Source organism: Bufo bufo, chromosome 4 (assembly GCF_905171765.1).
Source record: "Bufo bufo chromosome 4, aBufBuf1.1, whole genome shotgun sequence".
NCBI lineage: Eukaryota > Metazoa > Chordata > Amphibia > Anura > Bufonidae > Bufo > Bufo bufo.
Genome location: NC_053392.1, coordinates 432465059 through 432487728, shown reverse-complemented (window position 1 = coordinate 432487728; position 22670 = coordinate 432465059). Strand labels below are relative to the sequence as shown.

At 45.0% G+C, this 22670-nt stretch overlaps 1 protein-coding gene across 1 annotated transcript in view; it reads left to right on the top strand.

The window, feature by feature from the left end:
* The window catches only part of TRIM67 (tripartite motif containing 67), a 233945-nt gene that overhangs the window by 168540 nt on the left and 42735 nt on the right, over positions 1-22670 (top strand). Inside the window, exon 5 of the mRNA XM_040430107.1 lies at positions 8525-8684. Coding sequence (XP_040286041.1) covers positions 8525-8684 — 160 coding nt within the window. The remainder of the gene's footprint in view (positions 1-8524; positions 8685-22670) is intronic.

Genomic DNA, 22670 nt, shown 5'->3' with positions numbered 1-22670 from the left:
CCAAATGGAAAAGGATTTAGGAAAACTAGAGGAATGGTCAAAAATCTGGCAACTAAAATTTAATGTTGATAAGTGCAAGATAATGCACCTGGGGCGTAAAAACCCAAGAGCAGAATATAAAATCAGTGATACAGTCCTAACCTCAGTATCTGAGGAAAAGGATTTAGGGGTCATTATTTCAGAAGACTTAAAGGTAGGCAGACAATGTCATAGAGCAGCAGGAAATGCTAGCAGAATGCTTGGGTGTATAGGGAGAGGAATTACCAGTAGAAAGAGGGAGGTGCTCATGCCGCTCTACAGAGCACTAGTGAGACCTCATTTGGAGTATTGTGCTCAGTACTGGAGACCATATCTCTAGAAGGATATTGATACTTTGGAGAGAGTTCAGAGAAGAGCTACTAAACTGGTACATGGATTGCAGGATAAAACTTACCAGGAAAGATTAAAGGACCTTAACATGTATAGCTTGGAAGAAAGACGAGACAGAGGGGATATGATAGAAACTTTTAAATACATAAAGGGAATCCACAAGGTAAAAGAGGAGAGAATATTTAAAAGAAGAAAAACTGCTACAAGAGGACATAGTTTTAAATTAGAGGGGCAAAGGTTTAAAAGTAATATCAGGAAGTATTACTTTACTGAGAGAGTAGTGGATGCATGGAATAGCCTACCTGCAGAAGTGGTAGCTGCAAATACAGTGAAGGAGTTTAAGCATGCATGGGATAGGCATAAGGCCATCCTTCATATAAGATGGGGCCAGGGGCTATCCATAGTACTCAGTATATTGGGCCGACTAGATGGGCCAAATGGTTCTTATCTGCGACACATTCTATGTTTCTATGTTTCTATAACACGGATGAACAGGAGTCTCCACAGGCCTAGCAGCAAAGATAGGGGAAGACAGTGAACAGCAATGGGATCGGCAGGTAAGAACCCAGTGATACAACAACAAACCGGAACAACAAGCACTTACCTGCCGCAGCAACAGGGTGGAACACCAACACCAAAAACTACCTGGACCCCCATGCGAACAAGATGCATGGCGGCACCAGGCAGAGCTGCTCACTGACTTGTAGTTCCCCCTCCGGGGAACCAAGGAACCCTCTCACCGAAGGCCCAGACAGACACGGAAAATGTCTAGCAACCATGCTGGACTACAAACACCAAATAGAACAGACATGGAACACCAAACTAGACATAACACACCCAGAACATAAACCACACCAAACAAAACAGGTGAGGATGGGTAAAGGACATAGAAACACGAGGAAGAAATAGGAGAGACATTGATGTCTAACTAGGTGGCCCTCACACTGGACAGATGGAATATCCAGACAGGAGAAAAGCTCCATCACCAACAAAGGCAGGAAAACCAATGACCTCAGGCTCACAGCACCAGAATAAGTAGAGCCATGAGGCCACACCCAGAACACACCTAGATCCACATCTTAACCCCATAACCACCAGACTGGGGAGAGACCAGGAAACAGGAGCAGTGCACACACATGCAGAAACAACATGTTGCCCCAGGCTACTGCATGCACAGCAGACGTGTCACGGCAAACTACACCAGGACCGAGACACAACCGTGACAGCTGCTCTCCAGAAGGGATGGTAAGGCATGGTGCTCCCCAATGGGAAATAAGTCCAGAGAGTCAGGGTCTGTAGTAAACCAGCATGCTTCTTTACTAGAGGAAGTCAGGTGCAAAACAATACAGGTGGGATTTCTCCAATCTCCTCTCTCTCAGAAGGCTGGTACCCTGGCCAAAGGCTGGAAACCCAGTGTCTGTGGCAGAGTATCCCTGTCTCAGCATCATCTTCTGGTCACTCAGGTAGTCTGGCAGAGTATCCCCCTCCAAACACAGTTCAATACCTGCAGAACACTGGTGGCTCTGACTGCTCTCCTTATATACCATTTCTAGCAGAACTAGACCATTCTAGTGGGAGGGGTGAAGTGAAGAAACTCAGCACAAACAAGTCCTGTCTCTCATAGACTTCCATTAGAGCTTCAATGATACTCAGTGGCAATGACACAGCAGCTTTTTCAGACAAAAACAGGTTTTAAGACATGACAACATATCAGGACCTGACATTCAAAAGGTCAAGCTGTCTGGTTCCAGCTGTCTGGTTTTGGTGATAACCAACAGTGACGGTTCAGTCCGTCACTCCAACGTCTCGCTTTTCCCTGCCAAAGCATGCTCTTCTTCAAGCCTTATAGTAGCTTTGAAAAATTACCAGTCCCAAAAGTCTCTCATTGTCCATTAACTTTCCCACAGTGCTGTGCAAATGAACAGGGTATATATTACACCAAACATATGAAATGCAGTTACACAGTATTAAACAGTATAAGTCCGTGCAAGTTAACCCTTTAAAGTAAAATAAAGTAAGAAGTTTATAACTTTGCATAGGAGAAATGTAAGCAAATGTCCACAAATGTCCAGAGTACCCCTGCTCCAGGGCATTACAATCGCTTGTAGCCATACAGCGGACATGATTGTTGCATCCAAATGCAGCTTTATTCTTCTCTGATTATCAGGAGCGAACAGTTTATTTCTGAGAAATATGTCACCAGAGACCTCCCAATCCCACTGTCTGCATAGACACATACAGTCAGCTCCATAAATATTAGGACATCGACACAATTCTAACATTTTTGGCTCTATACACAACCACAATGGATTTAAAATGAAACTAACAAGATGTGCTTTAACTGCAGACTGTCAGCTTTAATTTGAGGGTATTTACATCCAAATCAGGTGAACGGTGTAGGAATTACAACAGTTTGCATATGTGCCTCCCACTTGTTAAGGGACCAAAAGTAATGGGACAATTGGCTTCTCAGCTGTTCCATGGCCAGGTGTGTGTTATTCCCTCATTATCGAATTACAATGAGCAGATAAAAGGTCCAGAGATCATTTCAAGTGTGTTATTTGCATTTGGAATCTGTTGCTGTCCACTCTCAAGATGAGATCCAAAGAGCTGTCACTATCAGTGAAGCAAGCCATCATTAGGCTGAAAAAACAAAACAAACCCTTTAGAGAGGTAGCAAAAACATTAGGCGTGGCCAAAACAACTGTTTGGAACATTCTTAAAAAGAAGGAACGCATTGGTGAGCTCAGCAACACCAAAAGACCTGGAAGACCACAGAAAACAACTGTGGTGGATGACCGAAGAATTCTTTCCCTGGTGAAGAAAACATCCTTCACAACAATTAGCCAGATCAAGAACATTCTCCAGGAGGTAGGTGTATTTGTGTCAAAGTCAACAATCAAGAAAATACTTCACCAGAGGGAATACAGAGGGTTCCCTACAAGATGTAAACCATTGGTGAGCCTCAAAAACAGGAAGGCCAGATTAGAGTTTGCCAAACGACATCTAAAAAAGCCTTCACAGTTCTTGAACAACATCCTTTGGACAGATGAGACCAAGATCAACTTGTACCAGAGTGTTGGGAAGAGAAGAGTATGGAGAAGGAAAGGAACTGCTCATGATCCTAAGCATATCACCTTATGAGTGAAGCATAGTGGTGGTAGTGTCATGGTGTGGGCATGTATGGCTGCCAATGGAACTGGTTCTCCTGTATTTATTGATGATGTGACTGCTGACAAAAGCAGCAGGATGAATTCTGAAGTGTTTCGGGCAATATTATCTGCTAATATTCAGCCAAATGCTTCAGAACTCATTGGACGGCGCTTCACAATGCAGATGGACAATGACCCAAAGCATACTGCAAAAGCAACCAAAGAGTTTTTTAAGGGAAATAAGTGGACTGTTATGCAATGGCCAAGTCAATCACCTGACCTGAATCCGATTGGGCATGCATTTCACTTGCTGAAGACAAAACTGAAGAGAGAATGCCCCAAGAACAAGCAGGAACTGAAGACAGTTGCAGTAGAGGCCTGGCAGAGCATCACCAGGGATGAAATCCAGCTCCTGGTGATGTCTATGCGTTCCAGACTTCAGGCTGTAATTGACTGCAAAGGATTTGCAACCAAGTATTAAAAAGTGGAAGTTTGATTCATGATTATTATGTCCCATTACTTTTGGTCCCTTAACAAGTGGGAGGCATTTATGCAAACTGTTGTAATTCCTACACCGTTCACCTGATTTCGATGTAAATACCCTCAAATTAAAGCTGACAGTCTGCGGTTAAATCACATCTTGTTTGTTTCTTTTCAAATCCATTGTCGTGGTGTATAGAGCCAAAAATGTTAGAATTGTGTCTGTGTCCCAATATTTATGGACCTGACTGTAGCTGTGGATCAGCTGATAAAAATCTGTTTTTCATTTCTTGATCTGAGGCTCCGTTCCCAAGTTATAAAAACTTTTTCATAATATGCAACTCATTTCTGTGGCCAGCCTCTCCATGGCTAGTTTGATTGATTGGGCCAGACAGGGTCAAATCAGTGAGGAAGGGTGCAACAAAAGCAATGGTGATGCCCTCTTTGCACCAAAAGCCTAATTTGCATATTAGGAAAAAGTATAATTATTCAGGAAAGGAGCCTCAGATTAAGGGTCCATTCACACGTCCGTTTTATCTTTCTGATCTGTTCCGTTTTTTCTGGAACAGATCTGGACCAGATCTGGACCCATTCATTTTCAATGGGTCCTGGAAAAAAACGGACAGCACAATGTGTGCTGTCCGTTTCCGTTGTTCCGTTCCGCATGTCCGTTTAAATATAAAACATGTCCTATTCTTTTCCTGAAAAATCGGATCCTGGTACAATACAAAGTCAATGGATCCGCAAAAAACGGATGACATACGGATGTCATTCCGTATGTCATCCGTTTTATACGGAATCCGTTCCTGGAAATTACATTTTAATTTTTATTTTATTTTTTTTAAAGAAATCCAAACAACTTTATTTGCTTATTGAAATTTATACATGTTTCCGTTTTTTGCGGATCCGCAAAAAACAGATGACATACGGAAACATTTTCAGGAACAACGGATCCGCAAAAAACGGACAGAAAATCGGATTATAGAAAAATACTGACGTGTGAATGTAGCCTAAAGAAAAACAGTGTTCTAACCAGGTGAACCATAGCTATGTGTCTATGCAAACAGTTGGATAGGGAGGTCGCTGGTGACAAATTCCCTTTAAGATGTGGCAGATTTGTTGGTGATTAAAATCTGAGTAAATTACAGTAGAATTCTAGTTATAATTTTAATTTTTTTTCAAAACCACATTCAGTAGCATACCTTTTAGGATAACTGCACACAATGCAGGTTATGTGTGGATTGTTGTGCTGAAAAACCACAGCATGATACAGTTCAAGCAAAGTGGATGAAATTTGCCAGATCTCATGTACACTTTGTATATTTCTTACATGAAGAAACTGACCTGCCATGCGGATTTTAAAATCGATTGCGATTCCTTATGTATAGTGGTTTTTACCATAGACTTCAATGGCTTCTTAACATAAGCAGAAAAAAAACATACCAAAACTGCAAAAAATAGTACAGATTTCTGTGTAGTTTTGGTGCATATTTTTGCAATGCGTGTTGGTAGCTTTATGTTTCAGATTTGTTGTGGATTTTACACCTTGCAATAATGCCACATATGTTATTTTTAGTTCAGATTATACATTAAGCACATTTTTTTTCTCATTCATTATAGTTTAAAGTTAATAATGTTTAATTTATCCTAGGTTACGGCCACAGGTTTAGTGTTTTTAATACAATTTTTGAATCCAAAATCAGGTGTGGATCATAAAAGGAGGGAAAGTATCAAAGGTGTTATCCAGGAATAAATAATTTTTCCCTGATGCCCGCAGCCTGCTAGGAAAAGAGTCATACTTGACTGCCCCACGCTCGGAGTCTTGCACGTTGGCTCCTGTGTATCCATTTTCTGGTCCTCAGCTTGTTTACTTCCTTCTCGGCAAGAGGCATAGTAATCAGGTACACAGATGGTATGGTGAACCAAACTTTGCTTTACTGAAAACAGTTCAACTTTATACAGTTGGATGTCAATTCAGTTCCACATATCAGATACACTTCACAAGCAGGCTTTCACAATTATGGCAGGTAAACTGTTTCCTTGCAAGATACTCAGAGGGTAAACAAAAACACACTCAGAATCAGGCTGTACCTTCTCTTCAGAAATAGTGTACACTGTTCCTTAGAACTCCCTGTCTGGTTTTTATCCCAAGGCCCGGATACCTCAATGCTGGCTTTTATCCTTGGTAAACAATCTTCCTCAGGTATTCATCCTTGTTTTACATTACTACTTCTTCTTCTGCCCTTCAGCTTACTTGTACTAGCTGGTAACACTGGCTCTGCTTAGCTTGTGGGAACTGCAGGTTTTCTCCCAGGAGGTAACTCTTCTCATGGGGTAAATCTTCTGAGATAACTGAGGCTCATTATCCACAGGTAGGCTACGATCCTTCACTAGCCTCCTGGTAGCAGCTAGAAGCCTGGACCATCTAGCTGCATGTCAGGAGGAGGCCCTCAGCATATCTCTGGCTGGTGCCCTCTCACTTCTGTCTCCACAGACTCCTGACTACCGACTAACTCCTCCCTGTCTGGGCCTGAACATTTATACTAGAGGCTCCCTATCTCCCTCTAGTGTCTAGGATGCCTAACTACACCCTAATAGGCCTGCTGTACATATCACAGGGGAACAATACATATAAAAACATATAGAAACTACATTACAATGGACGGTTAAATATACTGCCCCTGTCCCTCAGGAGTAGGAGTACCACGTGGCCCAATTGACCCTTGTGTAGTGCCCACATTCACCTAGTGGGACACTACACATCCAATGACAGGCTTCAGTAATCACGTGTCTTAAACTTCAGTGCACTAGAGTGCAATGTGCCAAATTTATTAAGAAGCACAGGCCTCTTAATAAATTTAGTAAGTAAAGGTTGGGGTCCGCACCCTTGAGGTTGTTAGGTGCTAGCGAAGAACTGGGCAGTCATATATAGTATAAAAATTTATTCGCTGCACTCTTAATAAATTTGGAGCATATTTTTGCTGTTCCTTCGCCAGATAAGAAATTCTATGCCTGCTGTGAGCAGGTGTGGATTCGTGTCATAGTTTGCGACAATTTCTGCTTTAAGTTCTGCTAAATTTGTAAATCTGTGGAGGCCATGGCCTTCCAACTAATTCTCACTCTCTTTTGCTCATTACTTTTGAATAGCAGCGGGGGAAACACAAAACAACAAAAAGTTGCTAATTTTAAAACAAATGTGAGGTGCGCCAAAATTTGTGCATTTTAATGCTAAAGTATCAATCAGTATAAATTGGTTAGTGAATTCCAACCTGTCTGTAATGCCTGTACGTAGGGACAGACAAGGACAGTGTACCCTAACCTAGAACACATCCTGCTTTTCCTACTTATTTGCAGTATAAACCCTACTTGGCAGAACTGCAACTGGACGATGGTCCCTACTCTAAATAATCGCAGAGACGGACAAACACCAACAGACAAACAAACACCAAAGCAGAGACGTACGGAAATGGGTCAGAACCAGACTGGCTACAAACTACCATACGAGAGACAGAGGGTGGTCAGAAGACAAGCCGAGGCCAGAAGCACAGAGGAATCAGTACGCAAATGCAGGAACAGGGAACAAGGAACCTAGCTAGTGAGCATAACAAGGCTATCACTGACAATGGTGTATGGCCAGGAAGGGATTTTAATAGAGTACCGAGTCTCTGGATCAGAACCTGATAGGTTCATTGACATTAGTCAGAAACATTAGTACACAGTAATAGAGCAGCTATCTCTCCCAGCACATGTCCACTGCAGGGAGAAACAGAGCACTGCATCCTGTTACTAAAGATGCGGTCGAGTCATCAAGGAGTGTAGCTCAGTAGCGGGTCTCTCCTGAAGTGGCCGCGCCGAGGATCGCACTGTTGGGGCCCGGACAGGTAAGTTTATTACACTGTCAGTTTGTAAATATGCAGTAGAGATGAGCAAATCAGTGAAGATTCACTTTCTGTTTATTTCACCAACGGAAAAACTTCATTACATGTTTCTGAATATCTGATTTGAAAATGATTCCTTGTTTAAAGCCTCTTTCACACAACCGTTTTTCTTTTTTTCGTTTACGGGCCATTTTTTCCGTTCCGTATATGGTCCTAATACGGAACCATTCATTTCGATGGTTCCGCAAAAGAAAAGGAATGTACTCCACATGCATTCCGTTTCCGTATTTCCGTTCCATTGAAAGATAGAACATGTCCTATTATTGCCCGAAAATCACGTTCCGTGGCTCCATTCAAGTCAATGGGTCCGCAAACAAATTGGAACACATACAGAAATGCATCCGTATGTCTTCGGTATCCGTTCCGTTTTTGTGGAACCATCTATTGAAAATGTTATGCCCAGCCCAATTTTTTCTATGTAATTACTGTATACTGTATATGACGAACGGAAAAACGGAACAGAAACACAACGGAAAAAAAAATGGAACAACGGATCCGTGAAAAATGGACTGCAAAACACTGAAAAAGCCAAACGGTCGTGTGAAAGAGGCCTTATTCTGCTGCTTTTCTGCTGTTTTCCTAAAGATTTCAGATGCTTTGATAAAGCGCGTTCAAAGCTCCCAGGAGCAGTGGGTGAAAGGAGCACTGGAACCAAAGGTCTCTCCTGAATTTGACCTCACACTGGACAACGACCCCTTGCTGCAGGCTATTCACCAGCTGGATTTTATTCAGATGAAATGTAAGGGTGAGCTCCCAGTTCTTATCTGTTTTGTGCTTTTCACTGTACACGAGTGAAATGAAAATGTGGAAACCTGTGGTGAGATACTAATTTCTCTCATGTAATGAACACAGGTGCATGACTGAGGAGATGTTTGCGTGAAGTGAAGATATTGAATGACTGATGTGTTAAATGGAGCTTTACTGACATTTTACTATATATAGATCTTGTGTGAACTGATATTTTCTCCTTGTTAACTTCAAATGTTACTATCTTCAAAAAATAGAAAGGTTTTCTCTTCCGAAGGACTGGAATCTTAACTTTTGACTGGCAAAGCAAATCTGGCAGGATTTCTGTCCTGCTGACAGTGACAGTGGATTTCTGTCCTGCTGACAGTGACAGTGGATTTCTGTCCTGCTGACAGTGACAGTGGATTTCTGTCCTGCTGACAGTGACAGTGGATTTCTGTCCTGCTGACAGTGACAGTGGATTTCTGTCCTGCTGACAGTGACAGTGGATTTCTGTCCTGCTGACAGTGACAGTGGATTTCTGTCCTGCTGACAGTGACAGTGGATTTTTGTCCTGCTGACAGTGACAGTGGATTTCTGTCCTGCCTACAGTGGTTTCTGATGTTACTTGAGCTCCACCTTTGACTAACATTATCTATAAAGTCAGCAAATCTAAAATGTTGTTCATGTCTTTTTTGTTTTCTGTTATTTAGATTGTTTCTCTCTGTTAATGTAGAAAACATCTACTGCTACTTAGAAACAATAAGGGTATATGCATAAGGTGAATATTAAAGGGGTTGGACACTTTCTGGCTCCTGTAGACCCAAGTGTATATAAGATGACTATATGCCACTTACTATTATAGTTTTTGTTTAAATTCTGTGCTATTTGCTATATTTCATAAGCCATGTCCCCTTGTTATGCAAATCTTCTGTGCTGTCCGCATGAAGGTCCTGTCCATAAGGGTCATGTGACCCGGCACATCACTCAGCCTCCTCCATTCTGACGCACTGCACCTACACTAAACTCCAAACAGCACAAGTGCATATTAGTGATGGCCCGAATAGTTCGCCGGCGAATAGTTCCCGGCGAACATAGCTTGTTCGCGTTCGCCGCGGTGGGCGAACATATGCGATGTTCAGTCCGCCCCCTATACATCATCATTGAGTAAACTTTGACCCTGTACCTCACAGTCAGCAGACACAGTCCAGCCAATCAGCAGCAGACCCTCCCACCTCCTGGACAGCATCATTTTTAGATTCATTCGGAATCTGCATTCTCAGTGAGAGGAGGGACAGTGCTGCTGCTGCTGATTCAATAGAGAAAGCGTTAGCTAGGGCAGTGTTCTGTGTCCACAGACTCATCTGCTGTAAGGACAGCGTCCTGACAGCACCCCATCAGTCATCAGTCTGCTTTTTTTTTATTTTTATATATATATATATATATATATATATATAAAAGAAAAAGAAAGAAAGCAGCACACAAAAAAGGAACGGGTGCAAAAAAATCCTCCCAGGAGACCTGCGACCAAGATCCCAAATGTAGATAATGTGGTAAAAGAAGGCAGCACTCCAGATTGCAGTAAAAAAGTGGACGGTTTATTCACTCATCAGCTGATGAGTGAATAAACCGTCCACTTTTTTACTGCAATCTGGAGTGCTGCCTTCTTTTACCACATTATATATATATATATATATATATATATATTGCAGTTGCCTGCCCGTGTGTGAGAGGCTGCAGGCTCAGTCACAGACAGTACTGTGTGCACACCATTCATACAGGGTGTGACAGAAAATACCTCGCAGATAAAAAAAAATTATATTTAATCTTTTTCTGTGATCTAATCACAGTTGCAAGCCAGTGTGTGTCAGGCCCACACAGACTGTATTGTGGCCACTGGCTAGGCCTCCACTTATACCGTTACAGGGTGTCACTCACTCAAATACCTTTCAGATAAAAAAAATTATATTTAATATTTTTCTGGGATATAATCACATTTGCAAGCCCGTGTGTGTCAGGCCCACACAGACTGTATTGTGGCCACTGGCTAGTGGCTAGGCCTCCACTTATACCGTTACAGGGTGTAACTCACAAATACCTCGCAGATAAAAAAAAATTCTATTTAATATTTTTCTGTGATCTAATCACATTTGCAAGCCCGTGTGTGTCAGGCCCACACAGACTGTATTGTGGCCACTGGCTAGGCCTCCACTTATACCGTTACAGGGTGTCACTCACTCACAAATACCTCGCAGATAAAAAAAAATTATATTTAATATTTTTCTGTGATCTAATCACATTTGCAAGCCCGTGTGTGTCAGGCCCACACAGACTGTATTGTGGCCACTGGCTAGGCCTCCACTTATACCGTTACAGGGTGTCACTCACTCACAAATACCTCGCAGATAAAAAAAAATTATATTTAATATTTTTCTGTGATCTAATCACATTTGCAAGCCCGTGTGTGTCAGGCCCACACAGACTGTATTGTGGCCATTGGCTAGTGGCTAGGCCTCCACTTATACCGTTACAGGGTGTAACTCACTCAAATACCTCACAGATAAAAAAATATATATATTTAATATTTTTCTGTGATATAATCACATTTGCAAGCCCGTGTGTGTCAGGCTCACACAGACTGTATTGTGGCCACTGGCTAGGCCTCCACTTATACCGTTACAGGGTGTCACTCACTCAAATACCTTTCAGATAAAAAAAATTCTATTTAATATTTTTCTGTGATCTAATCACATTTGCAAGCCAGTGTGTGTCAGGCCCACACAGACTGTATTGTGGCCACTGGCTAGTGGCTAGGCCTCCACTTATACCGTTACAGGGTGTCACTCACTCACAAATACCTTGCAGATAATTCTATTTAAAGGGACACTGACAGGCCAAAACAGCATATATAGTTAGATATATCACATTACAGGTCTTATACAGTCTTTTAAAAGCATATAAGTATCCCCCCTGTCCACCTTATAAAGAGCGAAATATAAAGTTTTATAACCTGCTTCTCCTGTCAGCAATCTGCCCAAGGGGCGGCGTTTCATGTGAAAATGCGCCCAGCCAGCCTTCCCAACTGCCGTTTGAAGCCCCGCCCAGCTCATCAATATTCACTTCGCTGGGCGGCGGCTAGAACTCTCCCCAGTCCCGATCCTGCGCCTGCGCAATTCAATCCTCCGGGCATCGTTCATGCCCAATCTTCTGCGCCTGCGCCCCGCCGTGCCCTTAGATCGCGCCTGCGTCCACACACCAGCCTGCGTCTTCGAGGCAGCTGCAGCCTCAGCCATGCACTGTTCAGAGCAGCCCGGAGGATTGAATTGCGCAGGCGCAGGATCGGGACTGGGGAGAGTTCTAGCCGCCGCCCAGCGAAGTGAATATTGATGAGCTGGGCGGGGCTTCAAACGGCAGTTGGGAAGGCTGGCTGGGCGCATTTTCACATGAAACGCCGCCCCTTGGGCAGATTGCTGACAGGAGAAGCAGGTTATAAAACTTTATATTTCGCTCTTTATAAGGCTACTTTCACACTAGCGTTCGGGGCTCCGCTTGTGAGTTCCGTTTGAAGGCTCTCACAAGCGGCCCCGAACGGAGCCGTACAGCCCCAATGCATTCTGAGTGGATGCGGATCCGCTCAGAATGCATCAGTTTGGCACCGTTTGGCCTCCGCTCCGCTCAGCAGGCGGACACCCGAACGCAGCTTGCAGCGTTTTCGTGTCCGCCTGGCCGTGCGGAGCCAAATGTATCCGTCCAGACTTACAATGCAAGTCAATGGGGACTGATCCGTTTGACATTGACACAATATGGTGCAATTTCAAACGGATCCGTCCCCCATTGACTTTCAATGTAAAGTCAGGATTATACCATCAGATCGGAGTTTTCTCCAATCCGATGGTATATTTTAACTTGAAGCGTCCCCATCACCATGGGAACACCTCTATGTTAGAATATACCATCGGATTTGAGTTACATCGTGAAACTCAAATCCGACAGTATATTCTAACACAGAGGCGTTCCCATGGTGATGGGGACGCTTCAAGTTAGAATATACTGAGAACTGTGTACATGACTGCCCCCTGCTGCCTGGCAGGTGCTGCCAGGCAGCAGGGGGCAGACCCCCCCCCCCCCTCCTGTATTTAACTTATTGGTGGCCAGTGCGGGCCCCAGTATTAATTGTAACCAGTGCGGCCCCCCTCCCTCTATATTCATCGGTGGCCAGTGCGGATAATAAATATGAGCAGTGCGGTCTCCCCCTCCCTCCCTCCCCAGTATTAAATATGAGCAGTGCGGTCTCCCCCTCCCTCCCTCCCCAGTATTAAATATGAGCAGTGCGGCCTCCCCCTCCCTCTATTCATTGGTGGCCAGTGCGGATTCAAAGTATTGTGATCAGTGCGGCCTCTCCTCTCGACCCCCCCCCCCCCCCCCACCATCATTGGTGGCAGCGGAGAGTACCGATCGGAGTCCCAGTTTAAATCGCTGGGGCTCCAATCGGTTACCATGGCAGCCAAGACGCTATTGCAGTCTTGGCTGCCATGGTTACTTAGCAACAAATAGCAGCATTATACTTACCTGAAGAGCTGCGATCTATGTGACCGGCCGGGAGCTCCTCCTACTGGTCAGTGACAGGTCTATAGTCAATGCGCCGCACAGACCTGTCACTTTACCAGTAGGAGGAGCTCCCGGCCGGTCACATAGATCGCAGCTCTTCAGGTAAGTATAATGATTCTATTTGTTGCTAAGTAACCATGGCAGCCAAGACTGCAATAGCGTCTTGGCTGCCATGGTAACCGATCGGAGCCCCAGCGATTTAAACTGGGACTCCGATCGGTACTCTCCGCTGCCACCAATGATGGGGGGGGGAGAGAGGAGAGGCCACACTGATCACAATACTTTGAATCCGCACTGGCCACCAATGAATAGAGGGAGGGGGAGGCCGCACTGCTCATATTTAATACTGGGGAGGGAGGGAGGGGGAGACCGCACTGCTCATATTTAATACTGGGGAGGGAGGGAGGGGGAGACCGCACTGCTCATATTTAATACTGGGGAGGGAGGGAGGGGGAGACCGCACTGCTCATATTTAATACTGGGGAGGGAGGGAGGGGGAGACCGCACTGCTCATATTTAATACTGGGGAGGGAGGGGGAGACCGCACTGCTCATATTTAATATCCGCACTGGCCACCGATGAATATAGAGGGAGGGGGGCCGCACTGGTTACAATTAATACTGGGGAGGGAGGGGGGGCCGCACTGGCCACCAATAAGTTAAATACAGGAGGGGGGGGGGTCTGCCCCCTGCTGCCTGGCAGCATCTGCCAGGCAGCAGGGGGCAGTCATGTACACAGTTCTCAGTATATTCTAACTTGAAGCGTCCCCATCACCATGGGAATGCTTCTGTGTTTAGAATATACTGTCGGATCTGAGTTTTCCGAAGTGAAAAATCAGATCTGAAATAAACAGTTATGCAAACGGATCCGTTCTGAACGGATGCAAGCGTTTGCATTATAAGAGCGGATCCGTCTGATGAAACATCAGACGGACCCGCTCCGAACGCTAGTGTGAAAGTAGCCTAAGGTGGACAGGGGGGATACTTATATGCTTTTAAAAGACTGTATAAGACCTGTAATGTGATATATCTAACTATATATGCTGTTTTGGCCTGTCAGTGTCCCTTTAATATTTTTCTGTGATACAATCACAGTTGCAAGCCCGTGTGTGCCAGGCCCACACAGACTGTATTGTGGCCACTGGCTAGGCCTCCACTTATACCGTTACAGGGTGTCACTCACTTATGATGCGCAACCATTATTGCCAGAGGAAGGAGATAACAGGGATATGTCTCAGTCAGGCAGCATTACACACATGGACGTACAGTGTGATGATGATGATGATGATGTTGTACCCACTGCTGCTTCCTTTGCTGAGGTGTCAGATACAAGTGAAGTGGTTGATGATGACGATGTGTCCGTGGATGCCACGTGGGTGCCTGCTCGAAGAGAAGAAGAAGAGGGGGAAGTTCAGAAGGGGAGACAGAGAGAAGGAGGAGACGAGTTGGAAGCAGGGGGAGGTCGTCGCAAGGAGCTAGTGGCACAGTCAGACAGCATGTATCGGCACCCGGGGTCAGCCAGACAGCACGCCAATCAACACATGCTGTTGCCACCACCAGAATGCCGTCATTGCAAAGCTCAGCAGTGTGTCATTTTTTTTGTGTGTCTGCCTCTGACAACAGCGATGCCATTTGCAACCTGCCCCAAAAGAAACTGAGTCATGGGAAATCTAACACCCACCTAGGTACAACTGCTTTGCGAAGGCACATGATCGCACATCACAAACGCCTATGGGATCAACACATGATGACGAGTAGAAGCAGCACACAAGCTCAAAGCCACCATCCTCCTCCTGGTCCAGCATCTTCAGCCACGTCAACCACTGCTGTTGTCCTTGCCCCCTCTCAACCACCCGCCACTCCGCCTCTCACCTTCAGCAGTTCCATCTCATCTGCCCACAGTCAGGTGTCTGTAAAGGAAATGTTTGAGCGTAGGAAGCCATGTCACAGAGTCACCCCCTTGCCCGGCGTCTGACAGCTGGCTTGACGGAACTCTTAGCCCGACAGCTTTTACCATACCAGCTGGTGGAGTCTGAGGCCTTAAAAAAATTTGTCGCTATTGGGACACCACAGTGGAAGGTACCCGGACAAATTTTTTTTTCAAAAAAGGCAATCCCAAACCTCTACTCTAGTGATTGAAAAGGAAGTCATGGCATCTCTGGCATACAGTGTTGGGGCAAGGGTCCATCTGACCACTGATACCTGGTCTGCAAAGCACGGTCAGGGCAGGTATATCACCTACACTGCGCATTGGGTCAACCTGCTGACGGCTGACAAGCATGGAATGCATGGCTCCGCAGCGGAGTTGGTGACACCGCCACGACTGGCAGGCAGGCGTACTGCCACCTCTACTCCTCCTACTCCATCCTCTTCCATAACCTCCTCGGCTGAGTCCTCTTCTGCTGCGGTGTCTGGCTGCACATCAACTGAATCCCCCCAGCTCCCCAGGGGCTATTCCACATCCCGGATACGACAGTGTCACGCTGTCTTGGGGTTGACTTGCCTGAGAGCAGAGAGCCACACCGGACCAGCACTCCTGTCCGCCCTGAACGCACAGGTGGATCAGTGGCTGACCCCGCACCAACTGGAGATCGGCAAAGTGGTGTGTGACAATGGAAGCAATTTGTTGGCAGCATTGAATTTGGGCAAGTTGTCACATGTGCTGTGCATGGCACATGTGTTGAATCTCATCGTACAACGCTTTGTGTCTAAGTACCCAGGCTTACAGGACGTGCTCAAGCAGGCTAGGAAGGTGTGTGGCCATTTCAGGCGTTCCTACACGGCCATGGCGCACTTTTCAGACATTCAGCACCGAAACAACATGCCAGTGAGGCGCTTGATTTGCGACAGCCCGACACGTTGGAATTCAACACTCCTAATGTTCGACCGCCTGCTCCAACAAGAAAAAGCCGTCAACGAGTATTTGTATGACCGGGGTGCTAGGACAGCCACTGCGGAGCTGGGAATTTTTTTGTCACGTTACTGGATGCTCATGCGCAATGCCTGTAGGCTCATGCGTCCTTTTGAGGAGGTGACAAACCTAGTCAGTCGCACCGAAGGCACCATCAGCGACCTCATCCCATTTGTTTTCTTCCTGGAGCGTGCCCTGCGAAGAGTGCTGGATCAGGCTGTAGATGAGCGTGAAGAGGAAGAGTTGTGGTCACCACCAGAAACAGCCTTGTCATCATCGCTTGCCGGACCTGCGGCAACGCTGCAAGAGGAGTATGAGGAAGAGGAGTCAGAGGAGAAATGTGGCTTTGAGGAGGAGGAAGACCAACCACGGCAGGCATCCCAGGGTGCTCGTTGTTGTCACCTATCTGGGACCCGTGGTGTTGTACGTGGCTGGGGTGAAGAACAGACCGTCAATGACATCAGTGAGGATGAGGAACGGAAAATGAGTAGCTCGGCATCCAACCTTGTGCAAATGGGGTCTTTCATGCAGTCATGTCTGTTGAGGGACCATCGTATAAAAAGCATGAAGGAGAATGACCTGTACTGGGTGGCCACGCTACTAGACCCCCGGTATAAGCAGAAAGTGGCGGAAATGTTACCAACTTACCGAAAGTCAGAAAGGATGCAGCAGTTCAAAACAAAACAAAAAAATATGCTTTACACAGCTTATAAGGGTGATGTCACAGCACAACAGGAATCTAACAGGGGAAGAGGTGAAAGTAATCCTCCTCCTACCACGACCACGGCGGCAAGGACAGGACGCTTTACAGATGTGTTGTTGATGGAGGACATGCAGAGCTTTTTCAGTCCTACACATCGCCACAGCCCTTCGGGATCCAGCCTTAGAGAACGACTCGACCGACAGGTAGCAGACTACCTCGCCTTAACTGCAGATATCGACACTCTGAGGAGCGATGAACCCCTTGACTAATGGGTGTGCAGGCTTGACCTGTGGCCTGAGCTATCCCAGTTTGTGATAGAACTTCTGGCCTGCCCCGCTTCAAGTGTCCCGTCAGAAAGGACCTTAAGTGCAGCAGGAGGCATTGTCATTGACAAAAGAAGTCGCCTCGGTCAAAAAAGTGTTGATTACCTCACCTTCATTAAGATGAATGAGGCATGGATCCCGAAGGGACTGACAGTGGGGGATACGTTTGACTAACAAAAGGCCTGATGACATGCCTTGGCCTCAAAATGGTCCCCACGCTGCTGTATTTAATGTCTGCATACCGGATGACTTTCGTGAATTCTCCGCCACCAACTAGGTTTCAAGCCGCAATGTTTTAGTCACCTTTCTGCCTTGAAAACATCAATTTTTCCGGCCGCTGCTACAACAGCGACTGCAACAATAACATTGTTTTTCAGGCATGTGTACATGCCTAATTTTTCTGGCCTCTGGTGCTGCACTGTGGCTGTAAAAACAAAACAAAAAAAAAAGGCACATGCAAGTGTCAATTCCCCTTCGTGATCGTTACCTTGTTGTGGTGAAGGGGCTTGCGTATCACAATGAAGTGATCATCACCTCTATGAGTGTGTTGGCAATGTTGCCACACCCCAGATAAGGACGTTGCTTCATTATGATCAGACCAAAAGCGATTGGCTGGATAATTTTTCATAGAAAAAACTAAAAAAAAATTATACATTTTTTTTAGTTGTATGGGTGGGTTTTTAATACATAAAATAAAAAAATCATAATAAAGTCTCTTAATAGTTTATTAGAAATAATGCAGACAATTTAAAAAATCCCCATCAATTCCCATATAAAGCAAGTACAAAGCTCAGAACTAAATTATTCCAGGATGTCGTAATGGTTTGTTAATTCGACAATGGTTAATCAATTCGACACACGTCCCCGGATTGGGGACGTAACAGGGATTAAACTGATAGGAATAGTACTAGTTAAGACACCACTCATATAGGATGTCACAGCACATTGCTTCGTGCACGCGCAGTGCCCCAACTTGGGAGTAAGAGGACCGATCAAGCTGCTTTTTCCATCTCCCGGTTCCTAAAATCAATTCAGTTTGGTGTATCAGAGTTTGGTCTGTCACTGTGAAGGCAGTCAAAGGTACCCGGCCTAAAAATTTTTTCACAAAAGGCAATCCCACCCTGATATGGGACGTAGCAGGGATTAAACTGATGAGAATAGTACTACAGAAAATAGCCCTCATATCAGGTGTGACAGTAAATTGCACGGCGTAGACGCAGTGGCCGTGGCGTGGATTCAAACAAAGGGGAGGGAGCCAGCGTTTTTTTAACCATCTCCCCGTTCAAAAAATCTATTTAATAAATGGACCCCAGATTGGGGACGTAACAGGGATTAAACTGATGAGAAGAGAGAACTACAGAAAATACCACTCATATCGGGTGTGACAGTAAATTGCACGGCGCAGACGCAGTGACCGTGGCGTGGATTCAAACAAAGGGGAGGGAGCCAGCGTTTTTTTTAACCATCTCCCCGTTCAAAAAATCAATTTAATAAATGGACCCCAGATTGGGGACGTAACAGGGATTAAACTGATGAGAAGAGAGAACTACAGAAAATACCACTCATATCGGGTGTGACAGTAAATTGCACGGCGCAGACGCAGTGACCATGGCGTGGATTCAAACAAAGGGGAGGGAGCCAGCGTTTTTTTAACCATCTCCCCGTTCAAAAAATGAATTTAATAAATGGACCCCAGATTGGGGACGTAACAGGGATTAAACTGATGAGAAGAGAGAACTACAGAAAATACCACTCATATCGGATGGGACAGTAAATTGCATGGCACAGACGCAGTGACCGTGGATTCAAACAAAGGGGATGGAGCCAGGTTTTTTTTAACCATCTCCCCGTTCGAAAAAATCAATTCAATTCACCTTTCCGGGACCCTTGGTGTTGTACGTGGCTGGGTGGAGGAAGAAACCTTCAATGACATCAACGGGACATGGCTAGCTTGGTATCCAACCTTGTACAAATGGGGAGTTTGCGGTTGGGCAAATGGACTGTTTGCGGTGCATTAAAAGGGGAGTTTGGTCTGTCAATGTCTGTGAAGCGGGCGTAACCCTTACACTACCTGATCGATACAACATCATACCTGATTGTATACACACACTGGATGTTTTAAACCATGTTGTTCAAAAAAAAATTGGATTGTTAGGTGATTTATGCCCTTTATGGATTAAAATCCAACTCTGCGTCAACTATGTAATTTTCCATGGGAGTTTTGCCATGGATCCCCCTCCGGCATGCCACAGTCCAGGTGTTAGTCCCCTGGAAACAATTTTTCCATCACTACTGTGGCTAGAAAGAGTCCCTGTGGGCTTTTAAATTCGCCTGCCTATTGAAGTCTATGGCGGTTCGCCCGGTTCGCCCGTTCGCGAACATTTGCAGAAATTCGCATTCGCCGTTCGCGAATGGAAAATTTTATGTTCGTGACATCTCTAGTGCATATGGCAGATTCAGAGAGGAGACTGAGTGATCTGCCTGGCCACACCATTTGAAATGTATTTCCTGCTTCCCACTACATTGTTTGCCATATTAAATGGTGGAATTATAAAGTACAACTTGTCCCTCAAAAAACAAGTACTCATATGGCTATGTGAATGGAAAAATAAAAAAGTTATGGCTCCAGGAAAACAGAAGAAAAATTAAAACGCCAAAATGAAAAAATTTCCAGTATTCAAGGGGTTAAAGGGAATCTGTCACTAGCATATTAGCAAAAAAAAATTTTCAGGAATCCATGTGTAATAAAGTACCTTATTTCCATATGTCTTGTTCTTTTTATTGTGAGTCTTGTCATTTCTTCAAAAAAACACTTCTTATGATATGCAAATGAAGCTGTAAGGAGCCCAGAGGGGCGTTATTCTTTCTCCATGGTGCCCAGGAACGCCCCCTCTGAAGTGCCGTGCCCGCCGAAATTTGAAAACTAAGAACTCCTCCAAGTTCTGCTAAATCGCCTCCCAGAGGTGCGGTTAAGTGCTCACCCGTCCTCCCCCCCAGCGCCGCGCTCTGCGGCAAACACCCCCGATCCTCCTCTCGCCTGCATCCGAAATCCCGCACAGGCGCAGTGCCGGCGATTTAGCTGGCTGAGGAAACAGCAAACACGTCACTGGGATCGGCGCATGCTCAATGACGCTGTTGCCCTCAGTCGTCTTATCGCGCAGGCAATCGCCGGCACTGCGCCTGCGCGGGATTTCGGATGCGGGCAAGAGGAGGATCGGGCTGTTTGCCGCAGAGCGCGGCGCTGGGGGGGAGGGGGGGTGAGCACTTAGCCGCGCCTCTGGGAGGCGATTTAGCTGAACTTGGAGGAGTTCTTAGTTTTCAAATTTCGGCGGGCACGGCACTTCAGAGGGGCGTTCCTGGGCACCGTGGAGAGAGAATAATGCCCCTCTGGGCTCCTTACAGCTTCATTTCCATATCATAAGAAGCGTTTTTTTGAAGAAATGACAAGACTCACAATAAAAAGAACAAGACATATGGAAATAAGGTACTTTATTACACATGGATTCATTAAAAAAAAATGATAATATGCTAGTGACAGATTCCCTTTAAGGGCAGATTTTCGTGCAGAAAATCCACAGGGTAATACAGAACCAGCTAAATAGATAAGATTTTCAAAACTTTATGTACATGGTGCAGAAATATTACACATGGAAATTGACCTGTGGTGCGTATTTTGAAATCCACAGCATTTCAATTGTTTATGCAGAATTCAGTGCAGATTTCACCCTTCGCAATACAAAGGTTGAGATCTGGGACAAATGTGTATCAAAATCTGCAACAAAATCCACAACCCGCTGTTAGAGCTGGCTCGAATCCCCCATACACACACATGCTTGGCTCAGTTGAGCATGTACAGTCAGGTCCATAAATATTGGGCCATCGACACAATTCTAACATTGTATCTATACACCACCACAATGGATTTGAAATAAAAAGATGTGCTTTAACTGCAGACTGTCAACTTTAATTTGAGGGTATTTACATCCAAATCAGGTGAACGGTGTAGGAGTTACAACAGTTTGCATATGTGCCTCCCTCTTGTTAAGGGACCAAAAGTAATGGGACAATTGGCTTCTCAGCTGCTCCATGGCCAGGTGTGTGTTATTTCCTCATTATCCCAATTACAATGAGCAGATAAAAGGTCCAGAGTTTATTTCAAGTGTTCTAATTGCCTTTGGAATCTGTTGCTGTCAACGCTCAAGATGAGATCCGAAGAGCTGTCACTATCAGTGAAGCAAGCCATCATTAGGCTGCAAAAACAAAACAAACCCATCAGAGAGATAGCAAAAACATTAGGCATGGCCAAAACAACTGTTTGGAACATTCTTAAAAAGAAGGAATGCATCGGTGAGCTCAGCAACACCAAAAGACCCGGAAGACCACAGAAGAATTTTTTTCCCTGGTGAAGTAAACACCCTTCACAACAGTTAGCCAGATCAAGAAAACTCTCCAGAAGGTAGGTGTATGTGTGTCAAAGTCAACAATCAAGAGAAGACTTCCCCAGAGTGAATACAGAGGGTTCACCACAAGATGTAAACCATTGGTGAGCCTCAAAAACAGGAAGGCCAGATTAGAGTTTGCCAAACGACATCTAAAAAAGCCTTCACAGTTCTGGAACAACATCCTATGGACAGATGAGACCAAGATCAACTTGTACCAGAGTGATGGGAAGAGAAGAGTATGGAGAAGGAAAGGAACTGCTGATGATTCTAAGCATACCACCTTATCAGTGAAGCATGATGGTGGTAGTGTCATGGCGTGGGCATGTATGACTGCCAATGGAACTGGTTCTCTTGTATTTATTGATGATGTGACTGCTGAAAAAAGCAGCAGGATGAATTCTAAAGTGGTTCGGGCAATATTATCTGCTCATATTCAGCCAAATGCTTCAGAACTCATTGGACTGCGCTTCACAGTGCAGATCGACAATGACCCAACGCATACTGCAAAAGCAACAAGAGAGTTTTTTAAGGGAAAGAAGTGGAATGTTATGCAATGGCCAAGTCAATCACCTGACCTGAATCCTATTGAGCATGCATTTCACTTGCTGAAGACAATACTGAAGGGAAAATGCCCCAAGAACAAGCAGGAACTGAAGACAGTTGCAGTAGAGGCCTGACAGAGCATCACCAGGGATGAAACCCAGCGTCTGGTGATGTCTATGTGTTCCAGACTTCATGCTGTAATTGACTGCAAAGGATTTGCAACCAAGTATTAAAAAGTGAAAGTTTGATTTATGATTATTATTCTGTCCCATTACTTTTGGCCCCTTAACAAGTGGGAGGCACATATACAAACTGTTGTAATTCCTACACCGTTCACCTGATTTGGATGTAAATACCCTCAAATTAAATCTGACAGTCTACAGTTAAAGCACATCTTGTTCGTTTAATTTAAAATCCATTGTGGTGTATAGAGCCAAAAATGTTAGAATTGTGTCGATGTCCTAATATTTATGGAC